This window comes from Molothrus aeneus, chromosome 21, assembly GCF_037042795.1.
Source record: "Molothrus aeneus isolate 106 chromosome 21, BPBGC_Maene_1.0, whole genome shotgun sequence".
Lineage (NCBI taxonomy): Eukaryota > Metazoa > Chordata > Aves > Passeriformes > Icteridae > Molothrus > Molothrus aeneus.
In genome coordinates this window covers 3,706,787-3,727,431 of record NC_089666.1, presented here as the reverse complement: position 1 = coordinate 3,727,431, position 20,645 = coordinate 3,706,787, and the positions used below count along the sequence as shown (strand labels likewise).

Sequence of the window (20,645 nt, the reverse complement as noted above, 5' to 3'; positions counted from 1 at the left end):
GGCTCCTGCTGAGAAGCACAGTGAGTGATCTCGTCTCTCATCGGGGATTTGTACCTGAGGGGCTTTTTAAGCAGAAGCTGTTGCTGTCAGAGTCACAGGATCAGGTGTGATTTCCCCTTTGCTGGAATAGACAGCAGATATTCAAACAGGCTCTGGGCTTTTTTTAGCTCACAAAAGCAAGGGAGTCCTTTGAAAGATCCTCCCTGTACCCAATCATCGCTCTCCTCACCCTGTGCAGCATCACAATATCCTGGCAGTGTAAATCCTCACATTTGCCTCCCTCCCTCCCTCCTCCCTCCCCCTCCAGCCTGCTGCTATCGGATCTGTGATGATATGTGATCTCCTGGATACAATCAGACACACACACAAGTACCAGGCACTCCTGTGCAGCCCAGCAAAATGTCTTTCTCCTGAAGTGGTGCTCATCACAGCCTCCAGATCCTTGACGATGTTGCCATGCTTCCCTTCCTGCCTCCTGCCTTTTGCTGCCTTTGCCTGCCTGCTTTTCCTGCCTGGGGCTCATCTCTGCCCTGCTGTTTGTAGCTGTATGGACTACCACACCATAGACTGCCGGGATCAAGGGCTCCCGAGTGTTCCCAATCCCTTCCCATTGGATGTACGGAAACTTCTGATAGCTGATAACAACATTCAGGCAATACCAGCTGATTTCTTTATATTTTATGGAGATCTGGTCTATTTGGACTTCAGGAATAACTCCCTCACCTCTTTAGAAGAGGGCACTTTTAGCAGTTCTACCAAACTGGTGTATTTAGACTTGAGCTACAATAATTTAACACAGCTCGATGCTGGGATATTCAGATCAGCAGAGAAACTGATAAAACTGAGCCTTGGAAACAACAACCTGGTGGATGTGGACGAGGCTGCTTTTGAGAACCTGGACCAGCTCCAAGTGTTAGAATTGAATGACAATAACTTGCAGAGCCTGAACGTGGCAGCCCTGGAAGCTCTGCCCTCGCTGAGGACCATCCGCTTGGAGGGCAACCCCTGGGTGTGCGACTGTGACTTTGCCAACCTCTTCAGCTGGATCCAGGACAATGCATCCAAGCTGCAGAAAGGTAAATCTCCATGGATTTCAGAGTGTGCCTGGGAGGGCAGGAGGGTTTCTGCTCCCACTCTCTGTGCCTGCACTTTGCTCAGGCTGTCACTGCATGCTTTCAACAAATGAGCCCCTTAAATTCATGTTGGCTTCTTTGAGCAGCAGGCCCTCCTCCCACTTAAGAAATAAAATCTAAAATTTTAAAATTTAAAATACAATTTAAATATTAAGCCCTAATAATTTTGATTTATAGACTAAACTTGCATAGGCAGTGAAAGAGGCTTTTCAAATCCATTCAGCCCAGAGCTGGTTCTCTTCCAGACTTCATTTTCTCTCTGGTAAATATATTTTCTACAATAAGCCCTTTCAGCAGCTAAATATTCTGTGCCAGCTCCTTAGGAAAACTGCTTTTCCTCTCATTTTACTGATCAGTTATGCAGCTGCTACAAAAGAGTTAAATCCCCATTTTATGCAATTGTGATCATCAGCCCCTTCCTGGAAGTATTTAGTTGTGATGCTCTGTGTTTGAAACACTTCAGCATCTCCATTCGGGCTCTTTTAATTAAAAAAGCACTGCTTCCAATATGAGAAATAAATTGAAGTGCCTTTAGAACCCCCCAAAATGCAATATATATATATATATATATATATAATCCTGGTATTTGAGCCAGTCATTTTTAGAAAGGTACAGGGGGAAAAATAAAAGTGTTAAGACTGCCATGTCTAGGGAATCCAGACTCTTGCTCCACATGTCCCACCAGACCCCAAAGCCTCTCCTAATCCAGCTTTAGCAGGAGATCATCTCACACTTCATGGCTCCCAACAAGCACCAGGGCATCACCTCCTGCACTGAGCAGCACCAGCTGCTCCCAAAGGCAGATTGCTGGGAGCAGGGAGCTTTGGGAGGGCACAGAGGGGACAATTTCCACAATCCCAGGGTGCTCCAAACCCACCCAACCAAGGCTGGAACCCTTCCAGGGATGGGGCAGCCACAGCTGCTCTGCCAGGGCCCCACCACCCTCGCAGGTGTCCGGAAAATCAATTTACAAACACCAGAGGTTTATGTCCAGAAAGGAGACAGAGGAGTCCTTTGGCTTTATTCCAATAAAGGCAGAGGCCATGGGGCATTCCCCTCAATCTCTCCAGTTTTTGGAGGATGCAGCCTCCTTTTTATCCCAATTTCCCAGCCACATTTCCCTTCTCTCTTTCCCCATTGGCTGAGGTACTTGAGAGGTTCAGACTTCCCAAAACACCTGATACCAAAGATTCCCCTCTAATGTACAACCCTCTCTTTTAATTTTTAATTCTTATGGAATTTAGGGGCTTTTCTTCCCCATTGTTTCTTTCATCTTTCAATGTCTAATTTCATTTATCAGCAAACCTAAAGTTTATTTGTAAAGGCAAATCTCTTCTTCCATTCATCAATCAGTGGAATCCTTCCCATTGTTTCTTTTATGTCCCAGTGCTGGTTTTATCTCCCAGCAGCCCCACAGCTGGTTTGGAAAGACAAATCCACTGTTCCTCTCAGGATTTTTTCCTCATTTCCCATCTAAACCTTCTCCCTGTCAGTTTGAAGCTCTTCTCCTGTGGCCTGGCACTCAAGGCTCAGTTATTCAGGTTCTTCCCATGCTTCTGAAAGTATATACTTATATTAAGTATATACTTATACATAAGTATACTTGTACTTCTACCACCTTAAGATTTAACATCATGTACTAACAACACAGCCAACCAAAAAAAAATACAGTAAAAAAATACCCAACAATCATAGAAATTCTAAACAAACAAATCCCAATATTTTAACCCTTTTCTAAAACAATAAAAACTTTACAAAACACTAATCCTCCTTAATTTCAACAAAAACCAAACTTAAAATAGAAGAAAATAAAGAAATACAATAAAAATCTAAACAAATAAAAAATATTTTTAGAATTCCTAAATAAAAAAAATAAAATAACCTTTAACAAAACTTTTCTTACATAACCATAGACAAAACCATTTTTTTCCTATAACACAAAAACTACATTAAAAAAACCCCAATAACTTAAAACCAAAAAAATACAATAATATTATATAAAATTAACATAAAAACAACAAATAAAAAAAAATAATACCCTCTATCTTCAATAAGGTCCCATGCTTGTGACCTTGGGGAGCATCTTTCTAGTACACTCATCTCTTGCCCTGAATATTCTTAGCTGTAGGTCAGCTCTTTTAAAGAAGTGATTTGAGGGAAAAGTGTTCTTTTTTATCCTCTCTGTGCCAGTGAAACTTTGATCTGGATTCTTTCTAAACCAAACCTATTATCCCACCTTCCCTGATGCTTTAGCTTAAGCTTGCTCAATTTGTATCAAGTATTTGCCTGTCTTTAGTGGTAACATGAATTCACACAGCAGCTCACTTTCTCCAGGTTTTTACTGAACTTCCAGGCTCTTCCCCTTGATCCTGACTGAGATCTGCTCAGTTTCAGCCTGTCCTTCCTCTTCCTCTGCTGCCCCCTCAGTGTTTTAAAGAGTATCTGAATTTATGTCTGGCCATCCCAGGTGAGGGAGCTTTCCTGCAGCACTCACATCTTCAGTGTCTCCCCAGCTCAGAGCGGTTTCCCCTCATCCACAGTTGTGTTTTGGCCAAATAGCTGAAAAATGACTTATCCAGCTCTTCCAAACTGTAACCAGGACTTGATTTGGGAAGGCAAAGAGGGAAGGAGCAAATATTCAAGTGGTTGATTTGGTCAGAGCTGTCCTGCAGGGATTTGGATTTGTTGCCTGGGGTGAGCACCCTGCTCTCCTCACACCCAGCCACGTGCAGGGGTGCAGGAAAGCACCAGGGCTGCTTGTGGGCTGTGCCACAAAACCACTCAGTGTCTGTGGGGTTTGTGAGTGGCCCCAGGACGAGGTGAGAGATGAGAATCTGACTCCATGCTCTCAGAAGGCTGATATTATATTATATTATATTATATTATATTATATTATATTATATTATATTATATTATATTATATTATATTATATTATATTATATTATATTATATTACATTATATTATATTACATTACATTATATTACATTACATTATATTACATTACATTATATTACATTACATTATATTACATTACATTATATTACATTACATTATATTACATTATATTACATTATATTACATTATATTACATTATATTACATTATATTATATTATATTATATTACATTACATTATATTACATTATATTACATTACATTATATTACATTACATTATATTATATTATATTACAACTATACTAAAGAGTACAGAAAGAATACAGACAGAAGACTTAACAAGAATGATAATAAAAACCTGTGACTGACTCCTCAGAGTCTGACACAGCTGATGGTGACTGGTCATTAAATAAAAACAATTCCCATGGAACCAATCAAACATGCACCTGTTGGTAAACAATGCCCAGACCACATTCCAAAGCAGCAAAACAGGGAGAAGCAATAACATAATTATTGTTTTCATTCTTTTCTGAGGCTTCTCAGCTTCCCAGGAGAAGAAATCCTAGCAAAGGTATTTCTCAGAAAATATGACAGTGACAACTGTCTCCTTTAATAAAGCCCCAAAACATTCTTCACAATGGTGACTGCAAAACCAACCCCAAAAAGGAAAGATTGCCTCAATGACTTTTTGAAATACACGGCCACAGTTGCACGCCTTGCAAAACAACTTTTGGAAAGTCAGAGTTAAATTATTTTAACTACAAAAGTTACATTTTAACTACAAAACTACATTTACCATACTATTAAAACATGAATACAGCACTACTAATCAATACAACGTAATACATGTAGTAAATATCTGTGTAGAGCCGTATAATAGAATTATACTATATATTGTATTATATTATATTATATTATATTATATTATATTATATTATATTATATTATATTATATTATATTATATTATATTATATTATATTATATTTTCACAGAATGACACCTAAAGGTGTAGAATGTGCCTGTCTGAGGGGGTCCCTGAGGAGCTGAATTGTGCCCCAAGCCCAGGCACTGCTCTCCCTCCCCTGAGCCCTGCAGGGAGCTCATCAGCCCAAGCTGCCCTTGGCCCCTACAAAAGAAACACCAAGTTGATTTAAAAAGGGGAGTTTTGTCTCTGAGAACTGAAATCTGGATAATTGATCCTGAAGCTCTGTCCCTCTGTAATTAAGGTTTCTGGAGGACTCAGGGATAGGAACAAAAGCTGTGCTTCAGCTCATTCGTTTTGCAGGAGGCTCCATTTTCCTGCTGGCTCAGGACCAGGAATAGCTTGTAAAGTTCTGACTTCTGCTGCCCTGCCTGCCCAGCTGGAAAAGGCTGGAAAGGCTCTGCCCAGCTGAGCTGCCTCTGCTCATCCAACCTGTGGCTTCACACAAACAGCTGGGCTTTCAATAATTTCAACGATTTCAGCATTTGTTCATCTAGCCTAAATATTAAATAAGGCTTAACTGGCATTAGGTGAATACCCTCCCTCATCCTGGCAAATTTGCAGGCAGAATTAAATTTATTTAATTAATTTAATTAATTAAATTTAATAATTAAATTTTGCAGGCAGAATTTTAAATTTATTTAAAAACAGCACTAAAATTTTGTGATAGAACCTAGCACTTTAAAACAGCAAACACTTTTTTTTTTTTTACCATAAAGAGATATTAAATCCAGAATTTTCTTCATGCTGCAAAACAAAACTCCAATTTCCCCCTCTGATTTGGTTAGTAATTGATTAAAAACAAATTAGTGAGCATAGTACCAAGAACAGTGTGGACCAGTGGAATGGTGGTAAGTGGAAAAAATAGAAAAGTTCTTTTCCCTAGAGAAGATAAAGTGTTTGCTGTTGGTCACAATGGTTAAGTACAACATTTATGAAGATTTTCTGCAGAAGGATGTTTGGTTGTGTAGGCATTTGTTACACCTGAGTGGCACAGGGTGCAAATGGTACATATTGAAGCCTTCACATCAGGAGAATAGGATCAAGAATTTGGGATTATTTCTTTATTTTTTTTTAAGTAGAGGAGTTGCTGTAAGATCTTTATCCCTACAAAGACAAGTATGAAAACTTTCATAGAAGGTTTTACTCCATGGGGCCATGAAAACTCATAGAACAAAAAAATACCTTGAAAGAACAAATGCCTAAGTTGGTCTACAAAAACACACTCAGCAACTTCTGATATTGGCCAGGCTTTCTTCTGCTTTCAGAGCTCGTTGTTCATCACATATATCTTGGCTAAAATTGCACTTTTCTTTATTTCCTCATCTTTAACCTAGTCCTTTCAGTAATACTGTTTGAAACCCAGGGCTCAGCCAGCACAAGATTGTCACTGGTACAAATGCCAGAACAGAGGGTTATGAACCTTCCATTTCAGTATTTAAATACAAAGGGCTTTGATGGAATAAATTTTTGCTGAAACTTCTTGTTTAAAATTAGAGCAAAGGACATTTCTTGAATATCTCTGAGGATCCCATCAGGATGAAGGGACTGGATTCAGATAAATGCCTGCAACAAAGAAATACAAGTAATCTGCAATGGCCACATTGAAGGGCTTTGTTGACATTTCTGTTGCTGATTTTTATTTTCTGTGAACATGCTTTGGGCAGCTGTGACCTTGTTTGCTAATGACTGAAGTATTTTTAACATACTTTTAATTAGAACTTAAGCAAGAACTTCCTTGGAGTGTGACTGTACTGTCTCCTTTCTGTCATCTTGCCCTCATTTTCCTTTTTACTTCCTTTCTTCCCCTTATGTTTGGGAAGTTGTATACAGTTTCTGGGATTAATTAATTTATTTGTTTAGTTATTTAAGTTCCCCACTAGCCATTGTAAGAATTAAAATTTTTGCTGCTCTCTATACAAACAGTATTAAAAAGACTTTTAGCAAAGGTTTAGGCTGAGCATTTTTATGGATACCCTTTGCACATTTGCATTTACAGGAAGATTTGAAAAACTTCTTCAGAAGTGGCCAGAGACAGAATTCCAAATACATTTGTGCTATGATAAATAAAACAGATGTCCTGAATGTCTGAAATTGAAGTAGCCAAAGTTGAGGTCAGGACTGGTGCTCAGGGCCCATTTGATCAACTCTTGCTCCATTTTGGAAAGCTCTGGGTGGGGGCTACACAATTCTAAGATATTCCAAGAGGGTTTTAGTGACACAGGTGCTGTTTAGATACCTGAAAGGCTTCTGTAGTTTTCAAGACCTCTTTGGAATGGATGGAGAAGTAAATTCTGGTGGAGTGCCATATTTCCAGATAAAGCAAAAGAACAGGGGAGAAAGATGGCTGGGAGAGAAGGCAGGGAAAAAACAAAAGAAGAGCAGGTGACAGTGAGGCTGTGAGAAGGAAATTCAGACTGAATTCAGTCCTAAAAGAGAGATTCAGAAGTGGATCAGTGTAGTGAGAATCAGAAAATATAATCACTGAGGTTGGAAGGACCCCTAAGGCCATCGAGTCCAACCTGTGACCCATCCCCACCTTGTCCCCAGCCCTGAGTGCCACCTCCAGCCCTTCCTGGGACACCTCCAGGGATGGGCAAACCTCCAACCCTCCCAGGGCAGCCCCTGCCAAGGCCTGAGCCCCCTTTCCATGGGGAAATTCCTGCAGTGCCCACCCTGAGCTGCCCTGGCCCAGCCTGAGGCCTTTCCCTCTGCTCCTGTCCCTGTTCCCTGGAGCACAGCCCGACCTGGGGCTGTCCCCTCTGGGCTGTCCCCTCCTGTCAGGGAGTTGTGCAGAGCCACAGGGGCCCCTCTGAGCCTCCTTTCCTCCAGGCTGAGCCCCTTTGCAGCTCCCTCAGCTGCCCCTCACAGAGTTACCCTCCAGACCCTTCTAGACCCAGGAGAAAGGAAGGATTATGATTTTTCTAAGCTTGTTTAGACATCCTGTGCCATGAGGTTACCATCTCTTGCTTCTTGGCTCTTTCTGTGATCCCATTCCAGTCTGAGATCTATTGCATAACTTATTCTGTAAATTAAACAATCTCTCATTTCACTAACCCAAGCCTTTAATGACTTTACAGAAAATATTAAATATTTCCTTCAAAACAAAGCAACTTAATGACACGAGAGGACAGGTTCTGTTTAACATTGGAACCAACAGCAAGGAAACTGAGAGTTTTACAAATCCTCTTGACTTATCAGTCTTTATTAGCACTTATTTGTTCATCTGCAGTGGAGAGAAGGCTCCTTAACTGCATGTACCAATATAGAAGCTGAGTGACTGAGCTGGGGAGGACAGGCTGTTCTGTCCATGGCAGCCACCAGCTCTCCCCCAGCATCATGCACATGCTCCCACACCACCAGGACAGAACACAAGATCTGTGTGTCTGGAAAGGAATTCAAAGCCCTAAGACATTTCACACATTCAGCAGCTTTTATCCCTCTCAAGCAGAAACTCCTCACAGAAATTATATTCCTTAACAAGCGCATCAAATCTGTTTCTATATATACATATATAAATATATAATTTGATCTCCCAGACATTTTCAGTAAAATGATCTGACTGCCACTGACTTTTCACTCTGTTTCTTCCATCCTAAGGTTATTTGGAGTGCTTCCATGTTTCACAGATTTGAAGAAGTGAGGGCAGCATTTGCAGATGTGAACACCTGACATTGAACTTTGTATTTAGACATTGAGAAAAACTGGTGAAGCTGTTCTGCAAATCTTAGGGCACTTGGCCATAAAAGTTTTATTTAGGGACCTAAATCTAGGCTTCAAGTTTTTTAAGCTTTACTGTTCTGATGGCTCAAGGCTATTTTCAATGAAATCTCATCTCACTTCAGAGGCAATGCCTCTCTCATTGCTTATTAATACATTTGTGACAGTGTTTAGGGAGACCAAGGCAAACCATAGCTGGGAGCAAAATACCACACAAGAAACAACATGCCACATTTAAACATTTCAAATCTGCGTCAACTCCATTCAGCAACACAAGGGAACAGCTAAATTCCACACAAAAGGGCAAATACCAATTTTACTCTAACATAAAAAGCCTATTGTAGTGCTCTTACATTTCCAGTATCCATAGTAGTGAACATGTGTGCAAGCAGCTCATTCAAAAAGCTTTTCCACCATATCTTGCAAGGAGAAACTCTGCCAGGAAAGAAAACATCCAAAATCTTGTTCTAAAGCTTGCACGGGGGTCTGCAAAGAGTTTGGCAAGAATGAAAGGTAGTTGTCCAAAACTCGTTCTTTTCCAATAGAATAACCATGGAAAAGGCAGGAGAGTGGTAAAGCACTAAATACCAAACTGCTTTGAGATGCCCTTCACAAGAATCCTGGCTGGTCTTTTAAAAGAATAAATTCTACAGAATAAATAATTTTTTTAAAAAACTACAGGAAACCCCCACAAACAAACTATAGAAATTAATACCATTGAAGTAAAAGTGTGAAAAAGCAGAGCTCTGAGGTTAAATGGCTGGATTTTGGCTGCAAAGTCCAGCAGGGTTCAGGTGAAAGAGGGCCTCTGGGTTTTTGTGGTGGTTTTCAGATGGTGAGATCAGACCAGTTATAACTCTGGGGCATTACAGCCTTGTTTGTCTCTTTTCAGTAATTTACGAGGAAATTGTTCATTATTTGCATGCAGGCTGGTTCTGGGCTGCTTCCATTTTCTTGGAGGTTCAGTTACACAGGGAAAGATTTCTGCCTGGGCATAGCCCTGAAGAGAAGAAACAAACTCAAAGTGGTTTTTAGGATCTAGCAGCAGCCTAATTGCCTGTGATTCATTGCCAGGGCTTAAGTGCTGGACTTGGTGGAATTGCACTCCTCTAACATACGGTGCTCAAAGTCATATTGTTCTGAAACCTATTTGGGAGTTTCATTGAAATGACTCTACCTGGAACCCTCCTGCATCACTTCTTTATGAACACACTTTTAAAATCTTCTTTTTTAAAACCCATCTTTCATTTTAACACTGTGGTTCTGGAATTCCAGCATTTTCACATTTCCCACGTTACTCAGACATTCTATACCTCAGGGTACATACCTGCATTTTTTTATCTTTATTTTCCCAGAGTTGAGACAAGCCAGTGTGGAATCCAGCACCTGTGCCTTGCCTGGCACTTCAAAGCAATCAGTGCAATGCATCTTCTCTTGATGACATAGCAGAAGGATACAGGGTGTGTGACATTGTCCTTGGGACAGCTGGAGTCATTACAGATAATGGGATGGCCCTGATCAAAATAACCCAAGCTGTGTATTTATAGCACACTCACACTCGTTATTTCATTTACAGTTTTGTTGGGTATGAAGAAGCAACTCCTTGAATATGTTGTGGGAGCAATGAGGTAGATATATATATAAAACTGTCATCAAAGGCTCTCTTGCTGCAGCCAAGCACTAAATACCAAACTGCTTTGAGATGCCCTTCACAAGAATCCTGGCTGGTCTTTTAAAAGAATAAATTCTACAGAATAAATAATTTTTTTAAAAAACTACAGGAAACCCCCACAAACAAACTATAGAAATTAATACCATTGAAGTAAAAGTGTGAAAAAGCAGAGCTCTGAGGTTAAATGGCACCTCCTGTCCTCTAGAGGTTGTGTGTGGAGACAGGGATTAGATTGAGCCAGCCTAGAGTGCAACAGAGTCACACAAAGGAAAAACCCACACCCCATAATTAACACTGATCACCTTCTAGAAAGCATTCTTTAGTTCATTGCTCATGCAGAGGGTGCTCAATGCCCTGGAATCTTCCAGCCCAGGGGAAGAACAAAGATGGATCCATTGTTGGCACCAGTGGAACAGGACAGGTGGGGTACAGAGCACCAGTTCTCAGGACTCGTGTCACAGGAACAACCTAAATGTGAACAATGTAAACCAGGGCTGTGTCTATGAAGGGAGCAGATGAAGTGGATTTTGTCCATTTCTCACCTTTAGCAGGTGTGTGACCTGCAGTGATGGTATTTTCAGGTGAAAAGTTGGAAGCTCTGGTGCAACAACCACTGCATCAGCTTTGGAAGGAGAAATTCCTTGTGCCACCAGAGATAGAACTGCTGGTCTTAGTGTTGGCTGCTACAAATGAACAGTCTGTTCCAAATTCTCTTTGGAGTCCAAAGAAAAGCTTCTGTTTGGCTATGCTGGGTTTTTCAGAGTGGCACAAGTCAGCAAAGATGAACACCCACCCAACAGGACTGACCAACACCCGCTTCCCTCACTGCCCCGTGCTCCCACCTGTTGGGGGAGATGGAACAGGAAAGCCTTATAAATATGATTGCCTGGCAAAAGATTTTGAGAATATGGAAACTATAAGTGAGATTGAAATGAAAGCAAGCTTTGAGATACCTCAGTTACTGAACAGCTGGAAAACAATGGCATGGCCAGCTGAAGGTGATCCCCTTTTGATGGAACAACACCCTCTGCTTGCAGACAGGCCCAAGGGGCAGAGCAGACCCTGCAGCTTGGCAGAAGGGGCCCAAAGAGGAGTTTTTAGGGTTTAAAATGTAACACAGTATGGTAATGTAATGATTCTTATAGGCTGTGTGTAAATGCTATAGGATTTGTATCTTGTACTAGATTGGTTAGTGAGAATCAGAATATTCAACACAGAAGAAGATTTATTGTATTGGAACGGGAACTTTGCTCTCTTACCCTTTTACGCTCTTTCCTTTTTTACTCCCTTGCTCTCTCACCCTCTCATCCTCTCTCCCCCTCTCTTCTCTCAGTCCTGCTCTGAGCTGTTCCTGGCAGCTCCCAGCAGGGCCCTGCACCCAGGCCCTTTGCAATAAAGTTCCCAGCCCTGGCTCCAGAGATCTCTTGTGTCCGTCTGTCCTGACCGTCCTACCCCCGACACTCCTACACCCACCCAGCTCTGCAGTCTGCCCTGGCTGCCCCAGCACAGTTTTAGGGGCTGCCCTGGCTGTGGACAGAGCTCAGCTCTCTCCTGTCTTTTGGAAGAGGTGGTGTCTGCGCAGCGGGGCTGCAGCTGCAGGCTGGGAGCCAGTGAGCCCCTGCCCTGGCCTGTGGGGCTCCATTTCATCCACTGGCATCTATTATTCCAATAACTAACAATTCTGTAAAAACTTGAGGCCACAGAAGCCTGTTGGGCTGTCACAGAATAAAGCAACTAGCAGATTCCCATCTTATCTATTTGGTTTGAGAACATGACCTAGATTCCAGTACCCATGGCTACATGGAGAGGAGCATCTTCATTTCTCCTTATTGTATAATGAGTCTCAAAATCCTTGCAGTACACTGATTCTCATAACAAGAAATACCCTCTAAGTGCCTTGGTGTGCTGCAGCTCCTCTTGCATTCTGTGTGTTGTGATGTAAAGTGAAAGCAGCAGGGAAACAGGAACAGAGCTCACAGTGCTCAGGGTCAGCTTGGATCCATGGCAGAGCTGCTGGGAAGGAAGGAGTCAGCTCCTGTCCATGTCTGGGATCCTGGGCAAATGTTACCATGGGCAGTTTTCTCTCAAACCAAGAACTACTCAGAACAGGAGTTTTCTTTTGGAGTCTTCTTTGCTCTCTTTATTTTTTAATATATTCTTTTTTTACTTCCTCCCTTATCCAGATTTGATATTCCATCCCATCACTCCAGCACAGAAGGATTTTAAATGCTGCCAGTTGAGAATTTCTTTTGCAGCTGGACAGAAATTTTTAAAGGGAGAGTTTCTTATGGACACCTGTGCCTTCTTTCTTTTGAGGAGCTTGACTCAGATGCTCTGAAAACAGCAGCTCTCAGGAGGTCTCAACCTGTGTAAGACTGATTGCTTTTACAGAAACACAGTTGTACAAAAAAACCTTGTTTTTTCTTGTGCTTGCTACAAGTGAAATGGAACTTGTGTAGGTGCTGTGTTCACTTGGTGCAGGTTTTCCTGCCAAAATGCTGCAGTGATCTTTTCAAATTAGCAAGGAATTTCCTCTTCAAATGAATTTGCAGTATGTTGCACTCATGCAACTACTTTGATTACTGTCAGGATAATATTTACTTACTGAAAAAAATCTTCGCTTTTAAAAATCTGATTTAAAAGACACAGGTATTGAAATTCCAGCTTATAACTTTTCACTCTTTTCTGATGGTTTTGAATATGGAGGGATATTCATCTGTCCCCCATTTTGCTGACTCTGATTGATGCCTAGAGCTGCTACTTCCAAGTCTTACTGAAATGAAAATACGATTTGGTGGCCAGCTCTCAGTTGTTTCAGTAGAAGGTTTGTAGGGGGAGGCTGGGGAGGGCAGGTTTGTATCTCCTCAGTCTCTGCTCAGGTGCTCCAGGGCATCAGCTCATGCAGAAGACATGAACATTGCAGGGTCAGATTTCCAGAAGTCTGGAAATCAAATCAGGATTTGATCCATCCAGAGGATGCTTGAAACCAGGTAGCTGCTTTCTCCTCCAGGTCAGTTCTGATGTCAGGAGATGTCACAGATCTCCAGAGCAAGCTGTGTAAAGGCAGGACAACCCCGACAATGGGGAGAGAATGATGCATGTGACTCCATGGACATCAGAAGGCTAATTAATTATTTCATTATTCTATATTATTCTATACTAATAATATAGTATAATAAAGTACTAAATTTCCCATTTACATCTAAACTGAAAAACATTTACATCTAACCTAGTTTACATCTAAACTGAATCTGCACAAGCACCCAACTCTGCACACACTGCACAGCATCTCGTGGCCCTCAGCTGACAGTCCCAACACACACCTGGATCCAGCTGCTCAGTGAATCAAAACACTCACACAGAGCCCAGTCATCAATTCCCTACAGGTAAACACTCTTCCACCACGCATTCCACTTGTGAACAGCACTGGAGCAGCAAATGAGATAAGAATTGGTTTTTTCTTTCTTTGAGGTTCAGAGAATACAAATCCCAGAAATATCCTTGGGAAATTGTGCCTTGCTTTTCTCTGTGAAGAGGAGCAGCAATTGAGATAAGAATTGGTTTTTTCTTTCTCTGAGGTTCAGAGAATACGAATCCCAGAAATATCCTTGGGAAATTGTGCCTTGCTTTTCTCTGTGAAGAGAACTGTGGCCACAGTTGTGCTTGTTCCCCATCCGCTGTGCATGGCCAGGGCTCAGGAACACCAAAATCAGATCAGCCTGGGTTTGGGCAGCTCTGAGCCTGCAGCAGCCACTGAGCCCTGGCCAGGCTGGTGCTGGCACTGCTGGGCAGCTCTCAGGATGCTTCCAGTCAGAGCAGCAGGAGAAAGAGGGAAATAAAATAAATGGAGGAAAGCCACAGAACTTTAGGCAAACACGACAGATACAGGATGGCTTTTAGGGATCAAAATTTAATATAATCGTCATTACAAGGTCAAGTAGGTCAGGGTGATAATTGGTTCCACAGTGGAATTAACTTAAAACTCCTTCTCAAATCAACACAACAGCTGGGCTGGGCTGGATCCAGACAATCAGCCAGGGCAGCACCACTGGCCCAGGAGCCTGGGTTTAGCAGTAGAACACCACATACAGAGCTGTGCAGCCACAGGAAAGCTGTGATCCACAAATGCAGAGGGAATCTTATGGTCACCATTCCTTGTTTAAAGTGACATCGTGGCTCTGTGGCACACCTGGGGATGGAAATGCCGTGCTCTGTGTGCATGCACAGCAAGGCAGAGCCCAAACCAGAGAGAACACCCCGGGATCAGCAGGGGAGAGGGAGGGGATCAAGTCAGCAGCAGATCTCGTGTCATTGACACACAATTCTTGCATTTCCCCTTCACATTCATGTCCTTAACAGTGAGACAAAAGCTGCCTTGCCAGCAGCTCCACGGACTTCATTCACTCCATCCCAGCCCTGGAAATCCCTCCCCTGATGTTCCCCCGTGAAGAGGGAGCTGGGCACATGCAGTGCCCTGTGTGCTTTCACCAGCCAGGACCCAGCTGCGTTCTCACCACTTCTTAAATCCGGGGTTATTGCTCCCACTACAAAGAACCCAGCCCTTGGCATTCTCCAGTAAGGCAGGGAGGAACAATATCTGTCAGACTGCATGGCCTCAGGGCAGCCAGAGAGAAAAGGAGGAAGGAGGTCACAGACAAACCAGCGTCCATTAAACCCAAACTCTTGTTTGACCAGAAAAAAACAAAAACAAAAACAAGCCAACTCTAGTTTGGAACTCCATGGAAAAAATGTAATGTAGAAAGGTGTGAAAGGAACCTCAGTGTCCCTCTTACCCTGTTTTGGAGTCAGAGTTTGTGTTCAGATGGAGTAGCAGGGAATTGCTTTCAGGTCTCCAGGTTTAGATGAATCTAAGTTTCAACATTCACTTTTTTAATTCCTCCAAATCATGGTCCTAAATCACACCTGATCCCTGGAAGGCTGCAGATGAAATAATTTCCAGGAGCTGCTCCTGGATAGGGGCTATATAATGGATTTTGGATAGTGACAGGTTTTTTTCCATTTTCCCCTGAATATTGTACAATTTCGTAAACTTGGAATTAACCCTAAAACTTTTCTTCAGCCATTCAACCTCTGACCCAGAACAGAAGAATTCATCCATATTCTGCTGATTTGTTTCCCTCTCCTCTTCCTTGCAGGTCTCCATGAAATCCAGTGCTCCCTGCCCGTGGAGAACAGGAGGATCTTCCTGAATGAGTTATCTGAGGTCAGCTTCAGCGAATGCAAATTCAGTTTGTCATTGACAGACCTGTTCATCATCATCTTCTCTGGAGTGGCTGTGTCCATTGCTGCCATTCTCTCCAGCTTCTTCCTGGCCACCCTGGTGCACTGCTTCCAAAGGTGTGCTCCCAGCAAGGATGATGATGAAGATGAAGATGACTCTGAGGACTGAACTCAGTCAAAATCCTTAATTTCCCTTGGTTTATCAGTTACCAGATCATCAGCCAAAGTCTATGAGGGGGAAAAAAAGTAGAGTGAAAGCTTTAAACATGACTTAAACTCCCAATGTGTCAGGATCTCTTCTGCTGGTCACAGGCAGGAATGGCAGCCCTGGGACTGTCACCTCCTCTTGCACAGTGCCCTGCTGCAATCAGACCAGGCTGATTTCCATGGCCCTTAACCAAACACTGCATTTAAGCTTGAAGATTGAAGGAAAAAGGGGGGAAAAGCCAAAAAAAGTTCCAGTGTTTTAAAAGATGAGTTTCATGAGTTTCCAGGTTGTCCTGATGAAATGCAGATTTTCATAAATGCTTGAAGCTTGTTCTAATACACCTTGAAAATGACTGGATGAATGGACCTGGTTCAGGTTGAAAATACAGAAGCAATTCAAAATAGTATCCTTCCTAGATCGAAGTACTGGGAGAGATTCTACTAAAACTCACACAAAATGCAGTTAAAATGATTCCTAGAATTGTCGATAGCATGAGAGGAAGGTTGGCATTTTCCCCCTACAAAAGTTCTCCAGAAACATTCATCCTCCATTTAATGACAGCAATTGCAGGCACCATTCAGCAAAAAAAAAAAAAAATTATTTCTGTAAGTGAATATGATTCTGGATCTGAGTCATCCACTGCAGATGCCTGGCACTTCTTTGATCATGGCACAAATCCTAAATTTAACATCCTTTTGCATTTTTAGATGCAGTGAAGTAAAGGATTTCCCTCCCCAGTAGCTGTTGCAGCATCCAGTCCATTTAGCTATTTTAAAGCACTAAGGGCTATATTCTGCTCCTGGTTATACTGGAATAACCCAAATGAGATGAACACCGTGATCCAAATTGGCAACTGTATAAACAAAAGTGAAATCTGGCCCAACATATTTCTGACTGTATTATAGATTTGTCGAAACTTGAGCTCTTCTATATGATGGTAGATATTTTTGTTAAAATTTAAAAAGACATTTATTACAAGAGATTTTTGGAATAGTGCTGGACAGCTTTTTAGGATAAGTATATTTTTAAAATATTTGAAATGGAAATATTTTTTTAAAGCTCTGTGTATTTAAATTGTTATCTAGAGTAGCTGTGAGGGCTTGAAGTAATGAAAACATAGTGATAAGCAAGCTAAGGACTGTATGCTATTATAAAGTAATTAGAGCTGATAAAAAGTAGCATTTGTTTAACTACTGTAAACGCTATTATTTCTTTTGAAAAGCACTCTTTGTTCAAAATACTGCCTTGCTCAGTAGGAGGGAGTCACCCTGCATGGGGTGCCAGGGTCCATCAGCACTCCTGGGGATCCCCCCAGCAGGGATCAGCTGGAAAACCTTCAGAGAACCACAGTCTGTCTGTCTGTCTCTGTCTGTCTGTCTCTGTCTGTCTGTCTGTCCGTGCCTCGGCTCCAGGACCTACAGCCTGACCAGCACAGCAACGCTGATCCCTCTGAGGAGATTTGGGGCTGCAGGGGGAGAGCTGTGCCCTGGGGCTGTGCTGGGATCAGCCCTGTCCGTCTGTCCTGGGGGCTGTCCCTGGGATCGGCCCTGTCCGTCTGTCCTGGGGGCTGTCCCTGGGACTGGCCCTGTCCATCTGTCCTGGGGGCTGTCCCTGGGACTGGCCCTGTCCATCTGTCCTGGGGGCTGTCCCTGGGACTGGCCCTGTCGTCTGTCCTGGGGGCTGTCCCAGGGATCAGTCCTGTCCATCTGTCCTGGGATCTGCCCTGTCCATCTGTCCTGGGAGCTGTCCCAGGGATCAACCCTGTCCGGCTGTCCCTGGGATCAGCCCTGTCCATCTGTCCTGGGGATCAGCTGTGTCCATTTGTCCTGGAGATCATCCCTGTCTGGCTCTCCTGGGAATCTGGCCTGTCCATCTGTCCTGGGGGCTGTCCCTGCAATCTGCCCTGTCCAGCTGTCCTGGGATCTGCCCTGTCCATCTGTCCTGGGGATCAGCCGTGTCTGTTTGTCCTGGGAATCAGCCCTGTCTGGCTCTCCTGGGAATCAGCCCTGTCCGTCTGTCCTGGGGGCTGTCTCTGGGATCAGCCCTGTCCGTCTGTCCTGGGATCAGCCCTGTCCGGCTGTCCTGGGATCAGCCCTGTCCGTCTGTCCTGGGGGCTGTCCCTGGGATCAGCCCTGTCCGTCTGTCCTGGGAGCTGTCCCTGGGATCAGCCCTGTCCGTCTGTCCTGGGATCAGCCCTGTCCGTCTGTCCCGGGGCAGTGGGGCTGCCCTGGAGCTCTGCAGTTCCTCCCTCGGCTGCCAGGGCTGCTCTGGGTGTGCAGCACGCTGGGGTCACAGCCAGGAGCGAGGTTCAGTTTATCCAATGCACTCTTCTTCCATTGGTTTATAGGATTATTGCTTCTGAAAAAACACCAAGACAGAATTAAGCAGGACAGTGAGAGGCTATTCTGTATCAATACTGTCTTATTCTAATACAATTCCTTCAAGAAAAATGAAATTACATGATTATCACTGTGTAGTGCCATGGTTATTAACAACACAAATATATTTATAATTTCAACCTGGGTTCTGATGTTTATTTGTATGTGGGAATGAAAAAGGACAAAAGGGAATGAAAAAGGACAAAAACTGTGCCTGATTCACCTTTTCTCAGGGAGGTTTTGAGGGGTGGTTGGGAACACAAGTTGCCCAGTGCAGCTCCTCAGCCTTTCCCACAAACACAGATCTGTTACCAACAGTTTTATATTTAGAGCTGTGCAAATTGTTCAGTCATGGAATAGGAAACTGGGTCACACTTTTTATGGACTCAAAACTCACAACCCCTCAGCAAAATGATTCGTCCTACCAAACTTGCCAGGGAGTCCCCAGTGGACGTTTCAGCAAACATCTGCCCTTGGTCATGAATTCCTGGCTTTGTGTCATCAGTAATTTCCAGAGGTCATGTATCAAACTCAGCTATTTTGGCTGGGCTCTGCTCTCACTTGCAGGTTCACCTCACCCTGCTGTGGTGCCTCAGAAGGAAATGTAAATTTGTTTACAGTTTGCAGCTTTTTGTTGAACCCAACACAAAGCCCTGCAAGCTCTGGTTCTGTTTGGGATGTGGCACCCTCAGAGCAGTGAGGAGCACACCAAGCTGACACCCACACAACACAGCACAAGCTGGAGAGCAGGGCTTGGCAAAGCTTTATTTGGGAAGCTGCTATTCTGGATACTCCATCACACCAGAGGGATTTTGCAATGTAGGGTTTTTTCTGGATGAGAAACTTTAATGGTATTTTTAAATTCTGGTTTTCTCTATAAGTAATGTACATTTCAGAGCTATTGAACACCTCCAGTTAGTAATATTGATTCATTGTAAGCACTAGCAGTTGCCAACTATCAATATTGATTTTGCATAATTCTAATTGCTTGTAAGTGAGAAAGAACATGGATTTAGTTCTAACTGGGATTTTTCTAATTTTACAGAATTTTGAGAGCAAAACACTCTACTGTTGGAATATTGCCAGAACTAGTGATCACCATAAAGATCCCCTGCAAAACCTTGAAAGGCAGTTTCATCATCAACAGAGAGTGCTCTGAGGGCTGAAGTGCACTTGCAGTTTTAGCTCCACAAAGGTGTCACACAGAGTTAATCCCTATTGTATTTGCAGGGTGAAGGAAGGAATGATGGATCTGACTCCATGTTCTCAGAAGGTTAATTTATTACTTTATGATACTATATTATATTAAAGAATGCTGTACTAAACTATACTAAAGAATACAGAAAGGATACTTACAGAAGGCTAAAAAGATAATAATGAAAACTGGTGACTCTTCCCAGAGTCCCAACACAGCTTGGCCCTGATTGGCCAAAGAGTGCAAACAACTCACAGCAGAATGCAATGGAACAATCACCTGTGGGTGAACAATCTCCAAACACATTCCACATGTGAGCACAACACAGGAGAAGCAAATGAGATAAGAATTGTTTTCCTTTTCTCTGAGGCTTCTCAGCTTCCCAGGAGAAGAATCCTGGGTGAAGGGATTTTTCTGCGGATGTGAATGCCACAAATCCCCTCTCCAGGTTTTGGGGCATGGGGAGGGCTCCTGTGCAGGGAGATTTCTGTGGCTGGGACGTGGTGAGGCTGCGCTCCCTGCTCAGGCTGCAGTGACCCACATTAGATCTGAGGAGCTACAGAGGTGCCAAGTGAGAGCTGAATTTAGCTCCCCTTCACTCCAGCAGCCCTGCCTGTAGGTGATTAGAAATGTACCGTGCAAAGCTCTTCATTTACAATTTCCCTTCTAAAATAGCTTCACCGCTTTCCTGGTGCTCTCTCTCGCTGTCAGAAGCAAGCAGACATTTCACCTGCTTCAAGGGGAAGCAGAGATCCTCTGCATGACCCAAATAAAGCCTTGCAGGCTCCAGGAGCCAGGAAGCAGCTGCCACATGGCCTGCAGACATGTCTCCTTGATGAAAGGCTCGAGCTTGGAATGTGTGAGCATCCAAAACCTGCGCAAAAAAGCAAATCTGCATGATGTCATTGAGACAGTCTGACTTTTAGGAGTGTGCACACAGGTTTTAAAAAGCCCTAATCCACAAATGTTCTTTAAATTTTATAAATTTTTTTACTTTATTATTATTAATTACTATTTAATTATTTTTAAATTTTAATTATTATTTCTATTACTCTTTTATAATTTATATTTTTCTTATTTAATTTTCTATTATTAATTAATTATATTTATATTATATTTTATATTATTATTAAATAGAATACATAATTTGTTATATTTGATAATATTTATGTTATAATATTTTATTACATTATTATATTGTTTATATTTTATTATTATA

The 20,645-nt window shown here is 42.6% G+C and overlaps 1 protein-coding gene across 1 annotated transcript; it reads left to right on the top strand.

Annotated features, from left to right (window-relative positions):
* Positions 1-403: 403 nt before the first annotated feature.
* LRRC38 (leucine rich repeat containing 38) lies at positions 404-18,371 on the top strand. Its single transcript, XM_066563970.1, has 2 exons — positions 404-1,076; positions 15,561-18,371. The coding sequence occupies exons 1-2, from the start codon at positions 449-451 to the stop codon at positions 15,812-15,814; spliced, it is 882 nt and encodes a 293-aa protein (XP_066420067.1). The 5' UTR covers positions 404-448; the 3' UTR covers positions 15,815-18,371.
* Positions 18,372-20,645: the final 2,274 nt, after the last annotated feature.